The sequence below is a fragment of the Filicampus tigris genome, chromosome 11 (genome assembly GCF_054856515.1).
Source record: "Filicampus tigris isolate MCC_2025a chromosome 11, RoL_Ftig_1.0, whole genome shotgun sequence".
NCBI classification, from domain to species: Eukaryota; Metazoa; Chordata; class Actinopteri; order Syngnathiformes; family Syngnathidae; genus Filicampus; species Filicampus tigris.
Window position 1 is genome coordinate 8,910,953 of NC_141227.1, and position 17,236 is coordinate 8,928,188.

Sequence of the window (17,236 nt, forward strand, 5' to 3'; positions counted from 1 at the left end):
GAAAAACTGTTTCTCCACAATTTCCACAAATGAATAGTATATAGTTTAGTCAATCTTTGCACAAGTTTGCCTTCAAACATGATACACACAAAGAAACAGACATACGACTCATTACTTATTTTGTTTGGACAGGGACAATAGCAAATTTGTTTGCACTGTATTTCCAAATATTTCTGCATAACCCACCAATAGACTTTATTATTACTATTTTGCATTGCAACTTAAATCACACTGAAGACACACTTCCATTGTTCTTATAACATTATTCAACTTTATATTTCTGAGAGTACTCTCTCATGTACTGTGGTGTGTTACAGCATGATGGAGTGATGTCACGGCATGTTTGCTTCACATGAGCCGCTTTGTGTCATTGGGGTAATGAAGCCATATAAAGGAGCTACCAAAATGTGCAAAGAAACCATTTAAGGTGGAGAAAGTGGTACAAGAAAGGTGACATGGTGAAATCACTTCCTAAAACGGAAAATTCAATTTGAACTGCCCCTTATTCTTAATGCAACCCGCAAGACTGAACTCATTGGGTGTGTGCTATTAGACAAGACATATTGACAAATACGTTAGGATAAGTAATAAGAGTCTAACTTGGGAGTGGAGAGAAAAACATTGCCAGCTAGTGGCCCAGTCTAAATGGTCCTCTTTATTTGCTTGGCTTTAAGGATTGGGGAGAGAAAAACCCAGCGACTTTGAAGATTTGGAGAAAACTCTGAAAATTATGGACTCAATATAAACACAAGATGTGTTTGTATGTGTAGGGGTGTGTAGGTGCGTGTGTGTTTGTGAGTGTGTGGATTTAGCTCCCTATTTGAAGTCCTGCACTCCACTCTGGCAATTACTTCATATCATGGATTAGATGAGTGAGAGGGCAAAGAGGAGAAGGATGGAGAGTAGTGAGGTACCATATACAGCGAGAGGTCAGAGAAGCACAGAAACGTGTTACGGGAAAACAGCTTGAGGTCTCTCAAAAGGGAATATTTTCCAACCTACAAGGTAGGTTGGACAGTCTCTCAAACATTAGCTCGAAGCAAATTCCTCAAATCTGGAGTAGATGGCCGATGCAATTAAATGCAAACAAAACCATTTTCATCATTAGTTTGACATCCGTAAGCTATAAGTAGTTACTCCAATCTTTACTGGCTTTTCATATATGCTCTTTTATGATCCGTCATAATTCGCAATTCTGATTCTGATTACAACTTTTAGGTGATGTGTTGCGATTTTGTTTCAGATCTTCAGCATGGAAATGGGAAAAACCTGTTAAATAAAAGCGCAACAGTAAGTAAGTTATTCTCTCATTTTCGTTCAGCCTTACCTCTGGGATGTGGACAGTGTAAGGCTGCCCATGGAAGATTGGTGCATTATCATTCACATCTCCAATTTGGATGTTGACTGTGTCTTTGACCACCTGAGGAGGAAATATCTTGGTAAAAATATGTCCTCCACTCACAACAAGAAAGCTATAGTCCAGAAAGGTTGACCGAATGTGTAAACAATGACAATTAATACAAGATTCTTGTTTAAAAAAAAAAAAAAAAAAAATTAATTAATAAAAAACATTTATATATACGTTAAGATACAACACAGACCAAACTGATACATTTTGGCTATAATTGGGTGCTTTTACATTTTATCATTGAAATGTTCATTTGTCCCTCCATCACAAATAAAGTGGAAAGAAAGGGAAGAAAACATGCAGGCTAATGAGGAGCACACGCATTTTATCTAACACCAATAGTTGTGTTCATGTCAGCGAGGGCAAAGGTCACTTTAGTGTATTTGCATGCAATACTTTCTATGGTCTTCTATTGAATTTCTAGTAATAAACTCTCTGCCTTATTGATTCTTTGCAATTGTGCATTCAGATGCACTGTTATAAATCTTTAAATAGTCTGCAAGTCAATTTGCTGTCTCGGAATTTTACAAAGAGGTGGGATGCAAGAACGACGTGAGTCTTCTTGATTCTTCATTCTTGATACCCACTTGGGGTGATTTCCCTTTAAATCATTGGCGGCTCATCAATAGAGAGTGCTAGGGTGCCTAGTCCTACTACCCAGCTGAGTCACATTGAAAGAGAAAAAAAATAAAATAATCAAAATGAAATATTATAATATAAATATTTCAAAATATGTGTACATATGTTTTTAGATAAGGAGGATAAATAGTATATTGCTATTAAAGAGTAAAATTGATGTATTAAATCTCTAGAGTTTCAAACAATGACATACTTCCCGTTTGGGAGCACAGAACAGTGCCGATAGTCTCTCGTTCAGAGTTGTCAAATCCAGGTCCAAATATTAAAAACACTGCCACAGTTTGGCTTTAGCCACAGGTGTTTCCTATCAACCGGCTGGTAAATTTTTACAATTCATTTTTTGTTAATTTTCACTAATTTGGATGTCACTATTCTACCCACAACCTAAAGTCATGGTTTGTTTAAAAATTATATAAACATAGTGCAACATAAATATGCTAAATAGGACACATATTCAACTGTTGGTAACACAAACACATGTGAATGCAATGCATTCCGAGAACCATACATATGTAAAATAGGTCCATATGACAACCCCATAAAGGCAAAGTGTTGCTGCATTCCATGTTCGTGCATGTCACCACAACCACCCCCCCCACCCCATTGTCTGTATTGATAGCACGCGCTTTGGCGTAGACATAAAGGTAAACTTAATGAAAATCAGCTGTGAAATGAGCACGTTATGACCTATTTCCAATGCACATGCATTGCCTTTGATGGCTGACACCAATGTCTGTGAGCTGGGCTCCTACTTGTGACGGCAGTTGCAGCGCTTGAGCTTTTGTAACAAGATAATAGCTTACTGATCACTGAAGTGATAGAAAGTGGGTCACTACACTAGCGTTGACATTAGCATTAGCATCTAACTTGGTGGCGCTACCGTTCAGCGGAGGTAAAGCCTTTGATCGCTGCAAAGAGATTCACAGTGGGTGGGGTCGCTGTCTCGGCCTGTACCGGACATTCGGCTAAACTAAACAATCAGTCTTGTATGTTTTTTTAAAATTGTATTTTATTTACAGGTTAGAACACAGCGCTACAATTTACATCATGTCGTCATGATTTCCTCTGTGAGTTTTCTTCTTTTTCTTCTAAGAACGTCATTACGTGGGTGCCACCCAGTTTTCAGATTCAAAACCACAGTTGAATTAAATGGTAACGAAAGAACTAGATGAGAAATTTGTGTAGCAAAACTCTGGTTAAATGGTAGGTGTATCTAATTGTCACTTGAAGCACTGCTGTTTTCAATTTATTTCTTCGCACTTCACTGTATGGCTTGAAGAAGTTGTACAACCACATACTTTGATTGGGACTTATTCCTGTCACTGGTTTTTGTATGTATGCATATGTATGTGTGTATGTGTATGTATATTTATTCATAGTTCATTTAATTGTGTGCTCTTTAAAAAAATACCTTTTTTATGAACAAATGGGAAAAATATACTATGGAATAGACAATTGCCATCAATTTCATGTAACTTAAGGAACAAAGGAAGTTATTTTGTTGAGCAATACATTTACAGTTGATGCCAGCTATTCGTGGGAAATAGAGACCAGAACGGCCCGCAAATAGCAAAAAAAAAATCTGCATATAATTAACGCCAATTGTTTTAAAGTTATATACCATGTTTTTAACATTTTTTTATTCTATTTTTTATAGCGGCCCTCCAAGCGCAAGCTCCACCAGCCGCCACTGCTTTAAACCGTCTTTTCATTCTATCATCCCTGTCACTGCTGGCTCCATCTATTTAGAATACAGGTGTAGGCATCGCAGATGAAGGACAAAAGAAAGATGATTCACTTTAGATATATGTCTTAGGAATAAAAAGAAGTATTTGAAATTCAGGGCTTAACAAACGTGTTCGATATCCAGCCAAAGTACGTTTTATGCCACACTTGCCCAAAATGTATATTATTGGTAATTACTAAACTACTGAATTTTTCTTTCTGATGTGGTTAATTTTCCAGTATGTACAGTAGAAGGTCTCCAGCCAATGTTATATTTAGTAATGCTGGAATGTAGTTATTGTTGGTATCACTGAATTGTCTAATGTACCTTTTTACTTACAGTGATGTCAAATGTGAAATTATAGTTTTATATACTTGCATTCCTGAACAGAAAATAATGATTTAGCCGCTGAACGTTACACTTGATTAATTTACGACTTCTCAGAGAAACCTACAATCTGGCTCAAATTTGGGTCTAAAAAGTGAATAAAGCTTGAAACGTATCAATCCTGTTCAAAATGGTAAAGCATCAAGACCTCACTGAAATTGATGTATTTAATGATACTGGACAGGTATAACAGGTTAGTCACTAGAAACGAATCCACACACTCACAAACACCCACATCCACAAGTGTCTCTTCTGTGCAACTTAAGTTGAGCACTGTGAGTCAGCATCCTGTTGAAGCGACTTACTTTTGCTATTATTTCCTTTTTTCTTACTCCTTCATCTAACCTATTCTATAATAGTTATACCATAATGATACTATTTTTTTCTTCCGTCTGTGATGTATTGTTGGAGAATGTTAATGCTGTCTGACTTTTTTCCCACTTACGATGCTTCATCAACAAACATGAGGAGGTGCTGCCTCTCCTCTAACATGGAGCAGCCTGACATCCACCCAGCAAAGAATGCATCTCTGAGGACAGTTGGACATCGACGGGAATCAGTGCTGGAGAGGGACTCAGTGGTACAGGAGATTTAAACCGTTCCTTCAATTGACCGTGATGGGGAATGTAAGGTTACTTGCCGATGGACGAACTAACAGTTTTTAGAAAACCACAGTTGTTTCTTTACATTTAAACATCAGCGGCTGCAGCCAACACTCAAGTGATGTCATGTGTACTGTGATCGCAAGACTACCCTTTCAGCATCCCAATGAGGGAATAAAAGTTTGGACCTTCTGTATAACAGTGTGAAGGAAGCATACAAATGTTTTTCCCTGCCTCCTCTGGAGAATCCGACTACAACTTCATACACCTTGACAGTACCAACTGGCAGCTTGTGCAACAGTGATCGGTCCACATAAGGACAGTGATAGTTTGGTCTACTCTAAACACATAGAGATTGGTGATGTTTTAAAAGAGGTAAAGATTTTAAAAAGAGCAATTTTATTGACTATTATTATTGTAACTGTGTGAATGCTGAAAGCATTGCTAAAATGCATTGCTGAATGCTGAAAGCATTCACACATATGTTATCCTGATTCTTATTCCACTCACTTTTTTGTCCGGATTCAACTCCCGCATAATACATCTGATTTACACGGTTCCAATTTCAACATATTCCTAAAATTCATGCTTTCCGGGGCATTATTTTTGTCATTCAACATACATACAGTTTTCTTACAGTTTCATTTTTACATTAAAAAATTCCCGAATCATTTCCAATGGGACAGAAATTGCACTTTTGATTTCAGCATCCCATACCCTTCAATACAATTGAAGATTACTACACAGCTGGTGTTAACCTGAGTTTAGCTGACTTGGTAGTGTTGCTTAATCATTGACCAACAGGTTCATGGTTCAAATCCCACCTCCAACTGTACATTATCAACATGTCAACAAGCAAAATTTCATCTATAGCGATCCATTCCTGTTGGCATTCAATCTGATTGAAACACATTGTCTCTGCTATAACAACAGTTATTGAGCAAGTACTTGATAGTGCAGCGGTAAATGCTGTACATTCTTGTGTACCCTTGTTTGAATTCAACATAGGCACTTTTATTTAACAATTGATGTTTGTACATCATAACATACAACATTATATAACAGTCATCATTATACATGCGTTCAAATTTTGGCATTCAGCATTCACATGCAATTTCTCCAGAAATTTCACATAGACTAGTTATTATGTTTTTGTTCAGTTTTTGTTTATGTTACACACTTTGTTTCTACTGCGGCTGTTTTGTTAAATTGCCCTTTAAATAAAGCTAAAATTATTTAAGTTGACGTAATACATAGCCTGGATTATATAGAGGAACGGTTAATGTTCCAGTAACTAAGCTGTACAATGTAAGGCCCTTTCAAGGTATTTTCGATGAAAGGAGGGACAAGATGGAGGACAAAATTCCGCCCTTACCTCTTGAATGTCGCTCACATAGAATTCAACCTGCATTTCTGACTTGGTCTGAAAAATACAAACACACATCAGTGCAATTTTTGCAAAAACTACTGAACAAGTCATACAATTGCTACTCTGTGCCAACAACATTCTTTTTATTCAAACATTTTAAGGCCAAAACCTATGAAAAGAATATGGGCTGTCAGGTTCAAAGAAATCACTGTTGCTAATGCACTTGTACGATCTTACCTCGCGATCAAGCTGCTGTCGAAGCCACACAACACCAGTATCTTTGTTCACTGAAAAATACCGCATTGCCTCCTCTCCTGAAACCCCATACATAAGCGGTTCCCCTTCAGGGTCAGTTGCCTTCAGTTGAGCCACTGAGGAACCTGCCAGAGAGAAACACAGTTGGTCCAGTGTGCACCACATATTCCAGAATGACAACAACATTTTCATCTTTTAATTGAGTGTACCAAACTAAACCTAAAATTTGAAAGCAAATCAGCTAGTCAGGTCAGTTTGATTTCATATGCAGAACGTGTTCTCCAGTTGATTGGGTGTTCAAAAGTTATTCAAAATGCTCGGACCAAAGTGCTGTTACAAACTTACTGAAAGACAGATTTACTTGACAAATCATTAGCGCTTATCCAGGCCCAAACAAGTTTCAAATTTCTTTTACTAGGAGCACAATGGCCCCTAACTTGAAATGTTACGGGCCTAAGATCAATATTTTGGGACCGTGCATAATTCCCTCTCATTTGCGCCAAATTTGTGATAGCACAACGCCACTTTATGTTACAGAATTTCCAGCCTTTTTTTCCTCAAACGAGTAAGATTCATTATAAGAATTTGTCTCCTCTTGCTCTATTGGTCATCGTTTACAAGAGTTATGTGAAACCTGTAGATTTATGCATTAACACCAAGACCCGCCTCTTTACACACATTAGCTGATCACAGTGGTCATTCGCCCCCAACCCCACACGTCTGCTCTCATACACATTGGCCCACTTTCTTCTTTGTCTCCTTTCTTCTTTTGGAGTTAATATTGGTTGGAAAACTTGCTCATTTGTGCATTATGCCAACAACTGGGCTGAAGTATGGAACACAAGTCTGTCAGCGACAACATTTCTTTAAATAACAAAAATATCGGCAGATTTACTGGTCGCACGTGCATGAGTAGAAGAACAATGTACTCGCACTGTCTCAAATTTTAGGGGCAAAATGCAAGCACTTAGGGGCAGTGTGGAGCCCCTCTGCACTGTACATTACTGAATATTGATTTGTGTGTAAAATGTCTGTTCATGTTCCATATACACACTATACACAATAGTAGAAGATAATCAATGAAAATCAAGCATGCTGTCAAGCGAAAAAAAAGTAGAAATGTTTCAATAAGGAGAAAATAGATTCTTTCAAGACAAAAGCTGTGGAAAAAAATCTCTCTTCTCAAACTTCCCCTGGCTAACAGGATGCCACAATTGCAAGGATTTAGACATTTTGTCACTTCTTGATATTCGGGCATCAACTTAAATTGTATTTTTGCCAAGGACTGAGACGCATGCATTAATGTGTGCATAGATGTCTGATGGAGGGGGAGTAATTATTCTAGGCTTCTAACATGGTGGGTTCAAGGTCCTTTACTGTTCCAGCAGGACTGTGAACAGTGCACAAAGTATGATCCACGATCACATTGCGAGCCAATGTCAATGACCTCTGACCATGTACATATGTGTGTGAATGGATGAACATACAATGCTCTATCACTACATGATACGGCTGGGTGTCATAAGAGCTTGTGTAATGTGGGTGGACTTCAATGCACAATGTTTTGTGGGGGAAATGTTATCACGGTGAATGAAAACACACAATAAAGACATTGAACATCCCATATCTGTGTGATTCTTGATGATTTTACAGTCACAATTTGCTCTTCCTATTGCTAGAACTGATGCAACCCTAGCCAAATACATTTGCATTGACTATCTGGACTAAGGCCCTTCCTGAATCCTCAGTCTTGCATCCTCCTAGGTTTTGACTGGGATTGATAGTTTATCTTTATGTACATCTTTAATTCTGAAACATACACTCAATACAAACCATGGTAGAAGGCCATTTTGGTGTTAAATATGCTCCATATTTATGACAACAGCATTGACCCATGAGATGAAATGTATTGTTTAGTTTTTTTTCTCTTTCTTCTGGATATGGATAGAGATATAAGTACATAGAGTAAGTGATTCACACAACCAATGAGTGTGCCCATGCACACCACGCATGCCCATCACCACATCTTGCTTGCAGGTACATCATCAATAGGCTGGAAGCAAAACTACTGGATATCAATCCTGTCATTTGTGCACCAAACTGCTTCACACAACAACCAATTAGGCTTCACGATTACACTCCCTTCTTGTTATATTAATACACCCCATTTTCCATAAAAGAGTGGCTAAACTGATTAATTAATATAAGGATTTATGAACCCCTCTCATTGCATCTAATGAGATTTATGCAAATTCAGCTACTTTCAATATAATTTATAATTTGGTTGAAGACGACGCAAATTAAGCATTCTACCTCATAGTCATCAATAACTTTTTCCCCTCCTCTGCTCTATATGGGTAGGCATACTTTCATGTGACTAATAACAAATGGCCACTCAGGACTAATGGTATGTATGAAAGCCACTTATGGAACATTAACTCCAACTTTGGAAAATCGTGTTGAACTATAGTCAGTCTACTGGGAATAATTGATTCTATGTACACAATAAAATGATTACAGCTACTGATGCACACTGGGCAACAAACTGAGGGGTAAAATTTGCCTCACTCTATACAATTACATAACTATCAAGCTATAGTTAAATTTGAAAAAATGTATCCATGTGTTTAATTAGCCAACATGCCAAGTTGCACGTAGATATTGCAAAGGTCATGATCGGTGTTTTTATTGTTTAGCTTATATTTAGCGTTATTTCATGCTATGTCTTGTTTTCTTGTGTTCCATGTAATGACTTAAGATACATCTTCATTTACATAGCGCTTTCACAACAGCTGCAGCTGTAACAAATCACTTTACAGAATATACATATAAAAACATTAACAATAATACAACAGTGGTGTTGATACGGTTAGAAAGTGAACATTTCTGATGAGTTTACGTTAATGCATGCACTGCGAAAGTTAATAGTTTAATGCATACGTATCCTTCCATTCTTATCTTTAACACTGTTGCACTAAGCCCTTTTGAGTGACAAATGAGCTGTTTTAGCAGAAAGTGATGGCAACATTACCGTTATGAATGATCATTTCACTTGAACAACCCTCTTTATTCCACATTGCAAAAATGCAACCACCAACACACGTGGCTGCTTGAGGAATCACTGCTATTTTTCTCTCTTTAAGACGAAAGGCTCCATTACTGACACACTGTGGCACACCGTTTTTTTGTGTTTTTTTTAAATGCAGATTTGCATCTACATTTTTGCCAAGTTTACTCAGACCAACTAGCGCGACGAAAGGTAAAGGCCTCATCTGGTACTAAATCAGTCAATGGAGGCCATCATTCCACTCTACAAGTAGATCAATAGGATTCATGTGTTATAGACATGGACCTGTGAGAGAGAAGAGGGCTGGAGGCTAAAGCCCTGTTAATTATGTCAGTGACATCTCTAGACCTGTCATTCATCTGAGTGCTGATTCAGTGGGACAAACACTGTCAAGACTCCAATTTCATGCCTGCTGTGAATTATAGTTGTGAATTTTATGTGCACAGTGGCCTAAGAGGTAAAAGGGGCAATGTTGAGTAGGCCACCGGACAAAGCAGGGACAAACAAAAAGCAAGACACCTCCAGACGAGAGAGAGAGGAGCGGAATTGAGATATTTATCTGACGATAAATACTTGATGACAATTCAAAAGGCAGAGCCACTGAGCCTCAGGGATCAAGTCATACAATCAGCAGTCTGATGAGTCAGTGGGGTGCCACTCATGTGACCATGGTGTCCATCCACGGACAAAAAGAGCCTTCAAACACATCAGCCATGCCAAACTGAAGCTTCGCTAAAGCCACACTGGCTCACATCAATCACGTCCATCATAAATTCAAACAGACAAATACTGACTTCAGCTCAGTGGCAGTATGAGCTCATTCAGTGCAGCACTCTTGCTTACCTATCTTATTGCCCTTTGGGAATTATCACGTTTAAATAAATGAATCTGTGTACTCTGTAGAACAGAAACCTGTCTCTACAACATGTATTAAATAATATTGACTGGAGATGATCAAATTGGGACTTAAATCCCAAATTCTATGTACACCATTAGGCCTGAACTTAGAACACTCGAGAGAATCACTTAACGTCAGTGTCGAACATTGGCAACACTAATCCCAGAAATACTATGAAATGATTTCTACTTGTTAATGTTGTTCATGTTTTGGAGCCTCTAAAACAGCACTAGATACTATGAGGGCTGGACAACATATATCGTCATCAATTTTATAGTCGATGTTTCTTTCACGATGTGCAATTTCACATTATTGAGTGTTAATCCTGTTTCAAGAACAAAACACAAATGGGTCCATTAATTGGCTGCAAAGTAGGGGGAAGTGATGAAAGTCCTCATTTGGCAATCTGCATGAGTAGACGGCAAAGGAGGACGAAGTTATAAGTCTTCATTCTGCGAATCAGCAGACAGGATTCAGTCATGTGACTCGGTGGCACCAGCCGAGTGGAACACAACATTGTTTCAAATTGAGGAAATGGAGAAATGGATGAGTCTCTCGTCTCAGCGAGTGATTTATTAGCAAGACGTAAGACCACGTCCCTCAGCTGAAAATGATTTGGGGTTGACAAGACTGATGTGGGTCAATAAACATTGAAAGATTTGACAAGAAACGGTCGCCGTGAAAAGCAATTCGCCAACACTTCTGCTCCACCGCAAACTAGGAAGGATTATGCAACATGACAAGCAAGACTACTACTTACCAAGAAAAGATCATCTGAGCAACACACACATGAAACCCTCACCGAGTTGAGCAAACACGCACTGTTCCATTCACAAACCAAGTAAACGTTGGCGAGAGGTAGCGCAGCCATCACATACATTACTTTATGTGAGTGAGTAAAAGTTTGCCGGATGTTCGAACTAAACCGAAAGTCAAACAACAACTTTCAGGTTTTACACGCTCGCACGACGCATCATAGCTAGATTTGCGACCATTTCACATGTAGTATGTTTAGGAACATTTTGGAAACTATCTGTCAAAAGATCACTGCTGCATTTGTTGTCACTTCAAATGTGTATGCAATAACGCCGCTAACAGCTGCAGCTGCATTTCGCTGACCGTGTGTGTTAAGGACCATCCGCAAATGACATATGTGGCACAAATCACCATATATCAAATATATATATTTTTATTCTGATAGCTATAATAGCTAGAAATGGCAGACCTTTGCAAATGACAAATCCAACTTTGTTGATATCTCTCATCTCTGTTAAACACCTGTTCTCATTCTAATGCTGAAATCATTGGCAGTGGTAGACCAGTACTTACTGCAGCTCAAAATCTGATTATATGTGTCATTATGGAGTAATAGGTGACATTTAAGTGACATACCTGGAAATATTCAGACAAATCAATGAAAACCCCCTATATAGCCTGGACGTAATTTGAATTTCTTCATTGTTAAATATTGCTGTAGAATATCATTGTGCAATGTTTTGCAGAAGATGTATAAAGCAATTTAAACAAATAAATAAGAGCTGTTATTCAGATGCAAGTCTAACCATACTTGTTCTGTGAAGCAAGTGCAAATTTACACTATTTTTTGTATGATATTATCAAATTATCATTAGTTTTTTTTTTTTTTTAAATCATGATTTAAAAAAAAAACATTTTTTAGCTCAAAACGCCCACCCCTCGTTACTATGCTACGTAGCACTTTGAAGATAATATAGAAGTCAGATTCCATCATGGGATTCAAGTGACAATTCTGGCTCATCCTTTTAAGAGATCTCCTGGGGGTATCTGCACTTACTAGGACCCTTACCTCCAGACAAAAACAAAATATATGATGCTTTTGTTGCTTTCGTACAAAACACAATGGAGATGAATTGAAATGCCGTTATCATCCCTTTCCTGTGCCTTTTGTGAAGTGCGCTATGTTAATATTAGGGAGTTTGGGTTCCTTCAGGGAGGCAATCTTGATGAGGACATAAACCTAGCAGATCTAACTCAAATTATTATAGTGAGGTGGACAGAAATGTGCTCGGACCTCTATTTGCATACAGAGAGATGTGTGTGTTCCAGGGGCCATCTTTAATAGAAGAGAGAAGCATGTATGCAGGCAGTCCATTTCTCCGTTTGATAAGGACGTCTATGGTGAGCAGTTTCCTCAGGGAGGTCAATTAGACAACTGGCAATAAAAAGGAGAGAAAGAAAAAGCCAACCGAGCGTGTTTGCAAGCCTTTATGTCAATAAAATAAAGCTATCAACAACACAACTGCTGATGTTGAAAACAAATTAGTCATTAGAAATGAAAAATCATAACTGAAGTGGAATTGGAATATCTGATATTTTCTTTGATTTTAATGATCTTTAAATGGTAGCCCCTTTAAAAAAAAATCACTATGTTTTTCAAGGGTTTTTCTTATTTCCCCGTCCTTTTCTGCTGTGTGTGTGTGTGTGTGTTTGTGTGCGTGTGACATCAATAACTGCAAAGGCAATGAGCTTTGAAGACAAATAGTGTCAGGAGTCTGGCTTTAAGTGACTCCTGTGTTTCACAACGCAAACCACTAGAGTCCTTGGGAGGCTGTGTATTAATCCAATAGATTTATGACTAAATCTGTCACGGATGAGAGGAGAATAACCTCAACCTTTCTAATAGATATCCCTTAGAGAAAGGCACACTTCTGGACTGAACTGTGCATGAGACAATACAGACAGACACTTACTGATTGATTGTACTGTAATTACAAACAACAATATACACACAAGGTTTTTTTTCTTTTTAATTGTCCATAAACAGCATTGAAACATTCTTCATTGGCCAGATGCATAGTCTACTTAGACACAGTTTTTAAGTAGATTCAGAGTCTACTTGAAAACGGTATCTAAATCCAGATGATTCTCTTGTGTACCACTTGACCAATTTAAAATTAAATTCAACAGAAAACGACAGCCTGTCACTGGCGGATGCGGTTCGTGATACATGTAATTACTTTGACGGACGAAAATCCAATTCCGTCAGTGCTTAGTCCGTCATTTTTAAAAAGTGTCCCGTCATTCTTCAATCGCCGGCAAAACAAGTTCGTCAGTGACAGACTGATTGAATGCCCACCTGTGAATTTCAACTTCTGAAGACCTCAGAATGATTTTCTTCCTCAATTCTTTTCTTTTTTTTCCTTGTCTAGGAATTCTAATTCTCAAACACTAAATTAACCTCTGGACTGTACACTGAAAAAAATGCCATGCATCATTTACTCAATTCGATTTTTTCAAGTGGTTGCACGAAATGTAATCATCTGAATCCAGGTACCTTATTTAAGTAGACTATACATGCATCTACTTAAAAAATGCATCTGGATCCATCTTATTTTATTTTTGCACAACCACCTGACGAAATATAATTAAGTAAATTCAACCATCATTTTTTTCAGTGTACAAACTCAAGTGAGAACTATTTTACAATGTGTAAGACAAGAAATTGATCTGCCCTGTAAATATTTCCATTTTGTACATTAAGCATACGTTAAAAAACACATCTATTTTATGGCATTGCATAAACAATATGATTGCACCAGACCAAACACCATTGTAGTGAAGCTGTTGACTAAAAATTTCATTGCACATCTTTTAACAGCAAGGATTTATTTTGACAGAGATGTACGTAGGACTGGCGCTGTGAGATTCACCAAACGCTGTTCAGTCACAGCAGCTGCTTCAACCACTCAGTGTCAACCACAATACCGTTTATGTATTGTAGCATCTGACCAAAAGCTGAAAGGATAAAAGGAGGTGGTCGATCAACAATCACTTTAATGGACAAGAAAATGGGTCGCTGTTGGCCGTAACCAAAAGCAAACTTAGCTGTCTGCTCAACCTTCTGCTCTCTTTCATGCACACCCAGGCTCTCCCCCGCATAGCCTGTGTCTTCCTTACCTCGAGCCCACTCCTGTGACTTTTATCCAGCCTAACAGACAGTCTGACGTTATGGAACTCTTAACACAGCACATACCTTCATGGTTGCTAAAGTATTTTTGAACTTTCAAATTCATCCTGCTTCATCCTGGATTGAACCCCCTAGTGGGCCAGTTTTGGCGCACGGGCTACATGTTTGACCCTGCAGCGTTCTTCAAGCTGTGCAAAATTGAATTCATGAAGAAGTATAGTGTAGAGTATATAGTACAGTTGATTCTGATATGAATCACTTTGTCACCCCTTATCCAATTGGACTGATTCATGTCAGTCGTGAACATAGGAAGCAGCCTCTGCTCTCGGTTGGCTTTCTAATACATTCAAATAGTGTAAAGATGAAAACAATGAGTGACAAGGCTGTGACTAACCAATCCCTTTCGGAGTCAAGTTAGACAGTGAGCGACATTAGCGGACAGTCATCTCACGCCCTGCGAAGAGAGACAGACCTGCCACTGCAAATTCACATGCAGCTCTGGTCGCTCTCAAATCGCACAGGAAAGATGCCCCTCGTTTCTGTATTAGTATTCCCCTTTCACTCTCTCGCTTGTTTTTCTCATCCTCTCATCAGCCTTCGTTCTGCTTGTTGAGGCCATACAGAGGGACGCGGGCAGCTCTGATTGGACTCGACAGGTGGCTGTGTGGTACTGCGGGTCCAAGAGTGACAGCCAAACCAGTCTGCTCAGTCGCTGTCAGGCGACATCCACCCAAAAGCACACCACTCCAACGAATGTCCATCAACACTGACACTTTGTGATGCCTGCCCAGTCCTACAAATCTTGTATTTGGCTCTCAACATTCAACTTTGCTGCTCAGTTTATAATTGTGATCTCATTTTGTTATTTACTTTTCTTTTCACAAAGCGCACATTCTGACTCTTGTATTGGGCCTCGAGTGACCTCACTCGAGTTGACTACTACCTCAGACTGAGGTAAATCATGGTCAGGTAATGGAACATGTCACCGTCACTGTGAGGCCGCACACAAACACAATCACAATGAGACAAAAGGCTCTTTATGCCTTTTCTCTTTAGTTTACATATCTATCAATTGCTTTGTGTGTGACATTGGGCTGAAATAGGGTTAGGTATCCTTTGAATTTTGACTGTTCCGATTCGATTCCGATTTGGTGCCAGTTCCGAACGATTTTTGATTCCAATTAAAAAAAAATAAATAAAAGAGGGAGCTCACCAGAGTTCTTATGTGTAGCGGCTCGTTCTATCATCTCATATCGCCAGAGTAGCGAGGTAAGAGGGTGACACTCCTCGATCTCCCCATTAAGGGATATGTCTACTAAAGATACAAATAAATATATATATAAATAAGCATATGCGTGGCTGAATTACTACTATAACCACAAATGGCCACTCTATATTTTATGTTTCAAGTGGTATTAAAATTAAAGTCAAATATTAAAACAACAACCGTTACTCAGAACAAGTGCAGATTCCCGGACAATGTCAGTAGTCTCGCGAGCACTCCCTTCCATGGTCACGCGGAGGAAATATCGGGCTTTTGGTGACGGATGGCTCGAATGTGTGCGGATGAGCGTTCATACTGCACACGCATTGCATACAAATCCGATATATATCCACATACGAAAGAGGCCCAGGCCGGATTTAAAAAAATCTAAATTGTACTGTCCATACTGCATGAAAAAAAATCCAATATGTGTCGCATATGGGCAAAAATCAGAATTGACTAACTCCCACATTCCAAAAACATGCATGTTAAGGCCGCCTCACACTGAGCAAAGCAATAAAATGTGATTGAATTGAACAACTGCGAACCAAATTACTGACGGCAATGTCTGGTTTTCTTATCAGCTAGCAACGTTTTGAGGCTCCACATGTACTGTACTGCATTATTATTTTTTATATTTTTTTATTGAACCACAAACTCCAGTCCTTGGGGCCGCCCTCCTGCATGTCTTAGAGGTTTGCTCGTCCAACACACCTGATTGAAACGATCGGGATCAAAATCAGGCTCCTGCAGAACTTGCTGATGAGCTGATCATTTGAAACAGGTGTGTTGCAGCAGGAATAGATGGAAAACAGGCAGGACAGCGGCCCTCGAGGACCGGAGTTCGACACCCCTGGGCTAGATGTTGCATCGCACCTGCAAACGTCATTTTTGTTGTGAAAGATCATTTGTTGAATTTGTAATTTATTATACTTATTGGTGTCCCCCAAGGGGAAATTCATCTCGCACTCTAATGCATACTATGTCTTGCACACCACACATAGAACCAGATCACACATACTCAGGTACGCAAGGAGAGATTATGGGTAAAAGAGGTGCGCACAGTGTATTTCACCACTTCAGATGGGGTGGTGGGAACAGTGCCTTGTTCAAGAGCACCTCAACAGTGACAACAAGCAGACTAGCATTTTTCCAACAACTATTTGAAATGTTTACATTTTGGTCTATTGTTGGATGCCTGACTCCAAAGCCTGTGCCCAAGCCCAAGTCCTTAAAGCCTGAGCTACTGCTGGCCATGCTGCCGTCATGTGATAGCACTTCACCCGATAAAAGAAAATATTTTGTTCACCCGTAAATCAAGTTTCCAATCACAGCAACATGAAAACTTACTACCTATGAAAACCTGCACAGTTTTGTGAGAGTTTTATGGTGTTTGGTTGCGTTATTTGATGTGACAGTCCAGGATGGAGAAGACCAAAATGATTTGAGAGATACCAGTAATAGACAAATAGAAATCTACAGTATGTGTGTGTGTGTTTTTGTTTTGAATACAATATGTTTGTTTGCCGCATGGCCATTGAAATGTGATGTCTGGCTGTCCTATTGCAAACTTTTTTTTCCATTCTGTACAATGCCAGACTTGTTTTATAGATTATAAATGAACTCATTATCAGCAGTGCTCATTAGCTGCAGGTCCTAATTAGCCAAAATTGAT

General features: G+C 38.8%; 1 protein-coding gene across 1 annotated transcript in view; it reads right to left on the reverse strand.

The window, feature by feature from the left end:
• The window catches only part of cdh23 (cadherin-related 23), a 183,499-nt gene that overhangs the window by 134,913 nt on the left and 31,350 nt on the right, over positions 1 to 17,236 (reverse strand). The window contains exons 4-6 of the mRNA XM_086044818.1: positions 6,369 to 6,511; positions 6,138 to 6,185; positions 1,328 to 1,420 (exon numbers count right to left, since the gene is read on the reverse strand). Of these exons, the coding sequence (XP_085900944.1) occupies positions 1,328 to 1,420; positions 6,138 to 6,185; positions 6,369 to 6,511 (284 nt within the window). The remainder of the gene's footprint in view (positions 1 to 1,327; positions 1,421 to 6,137; positions 6,186 to 6,368; positions 6,512 to 17,236) is intronic.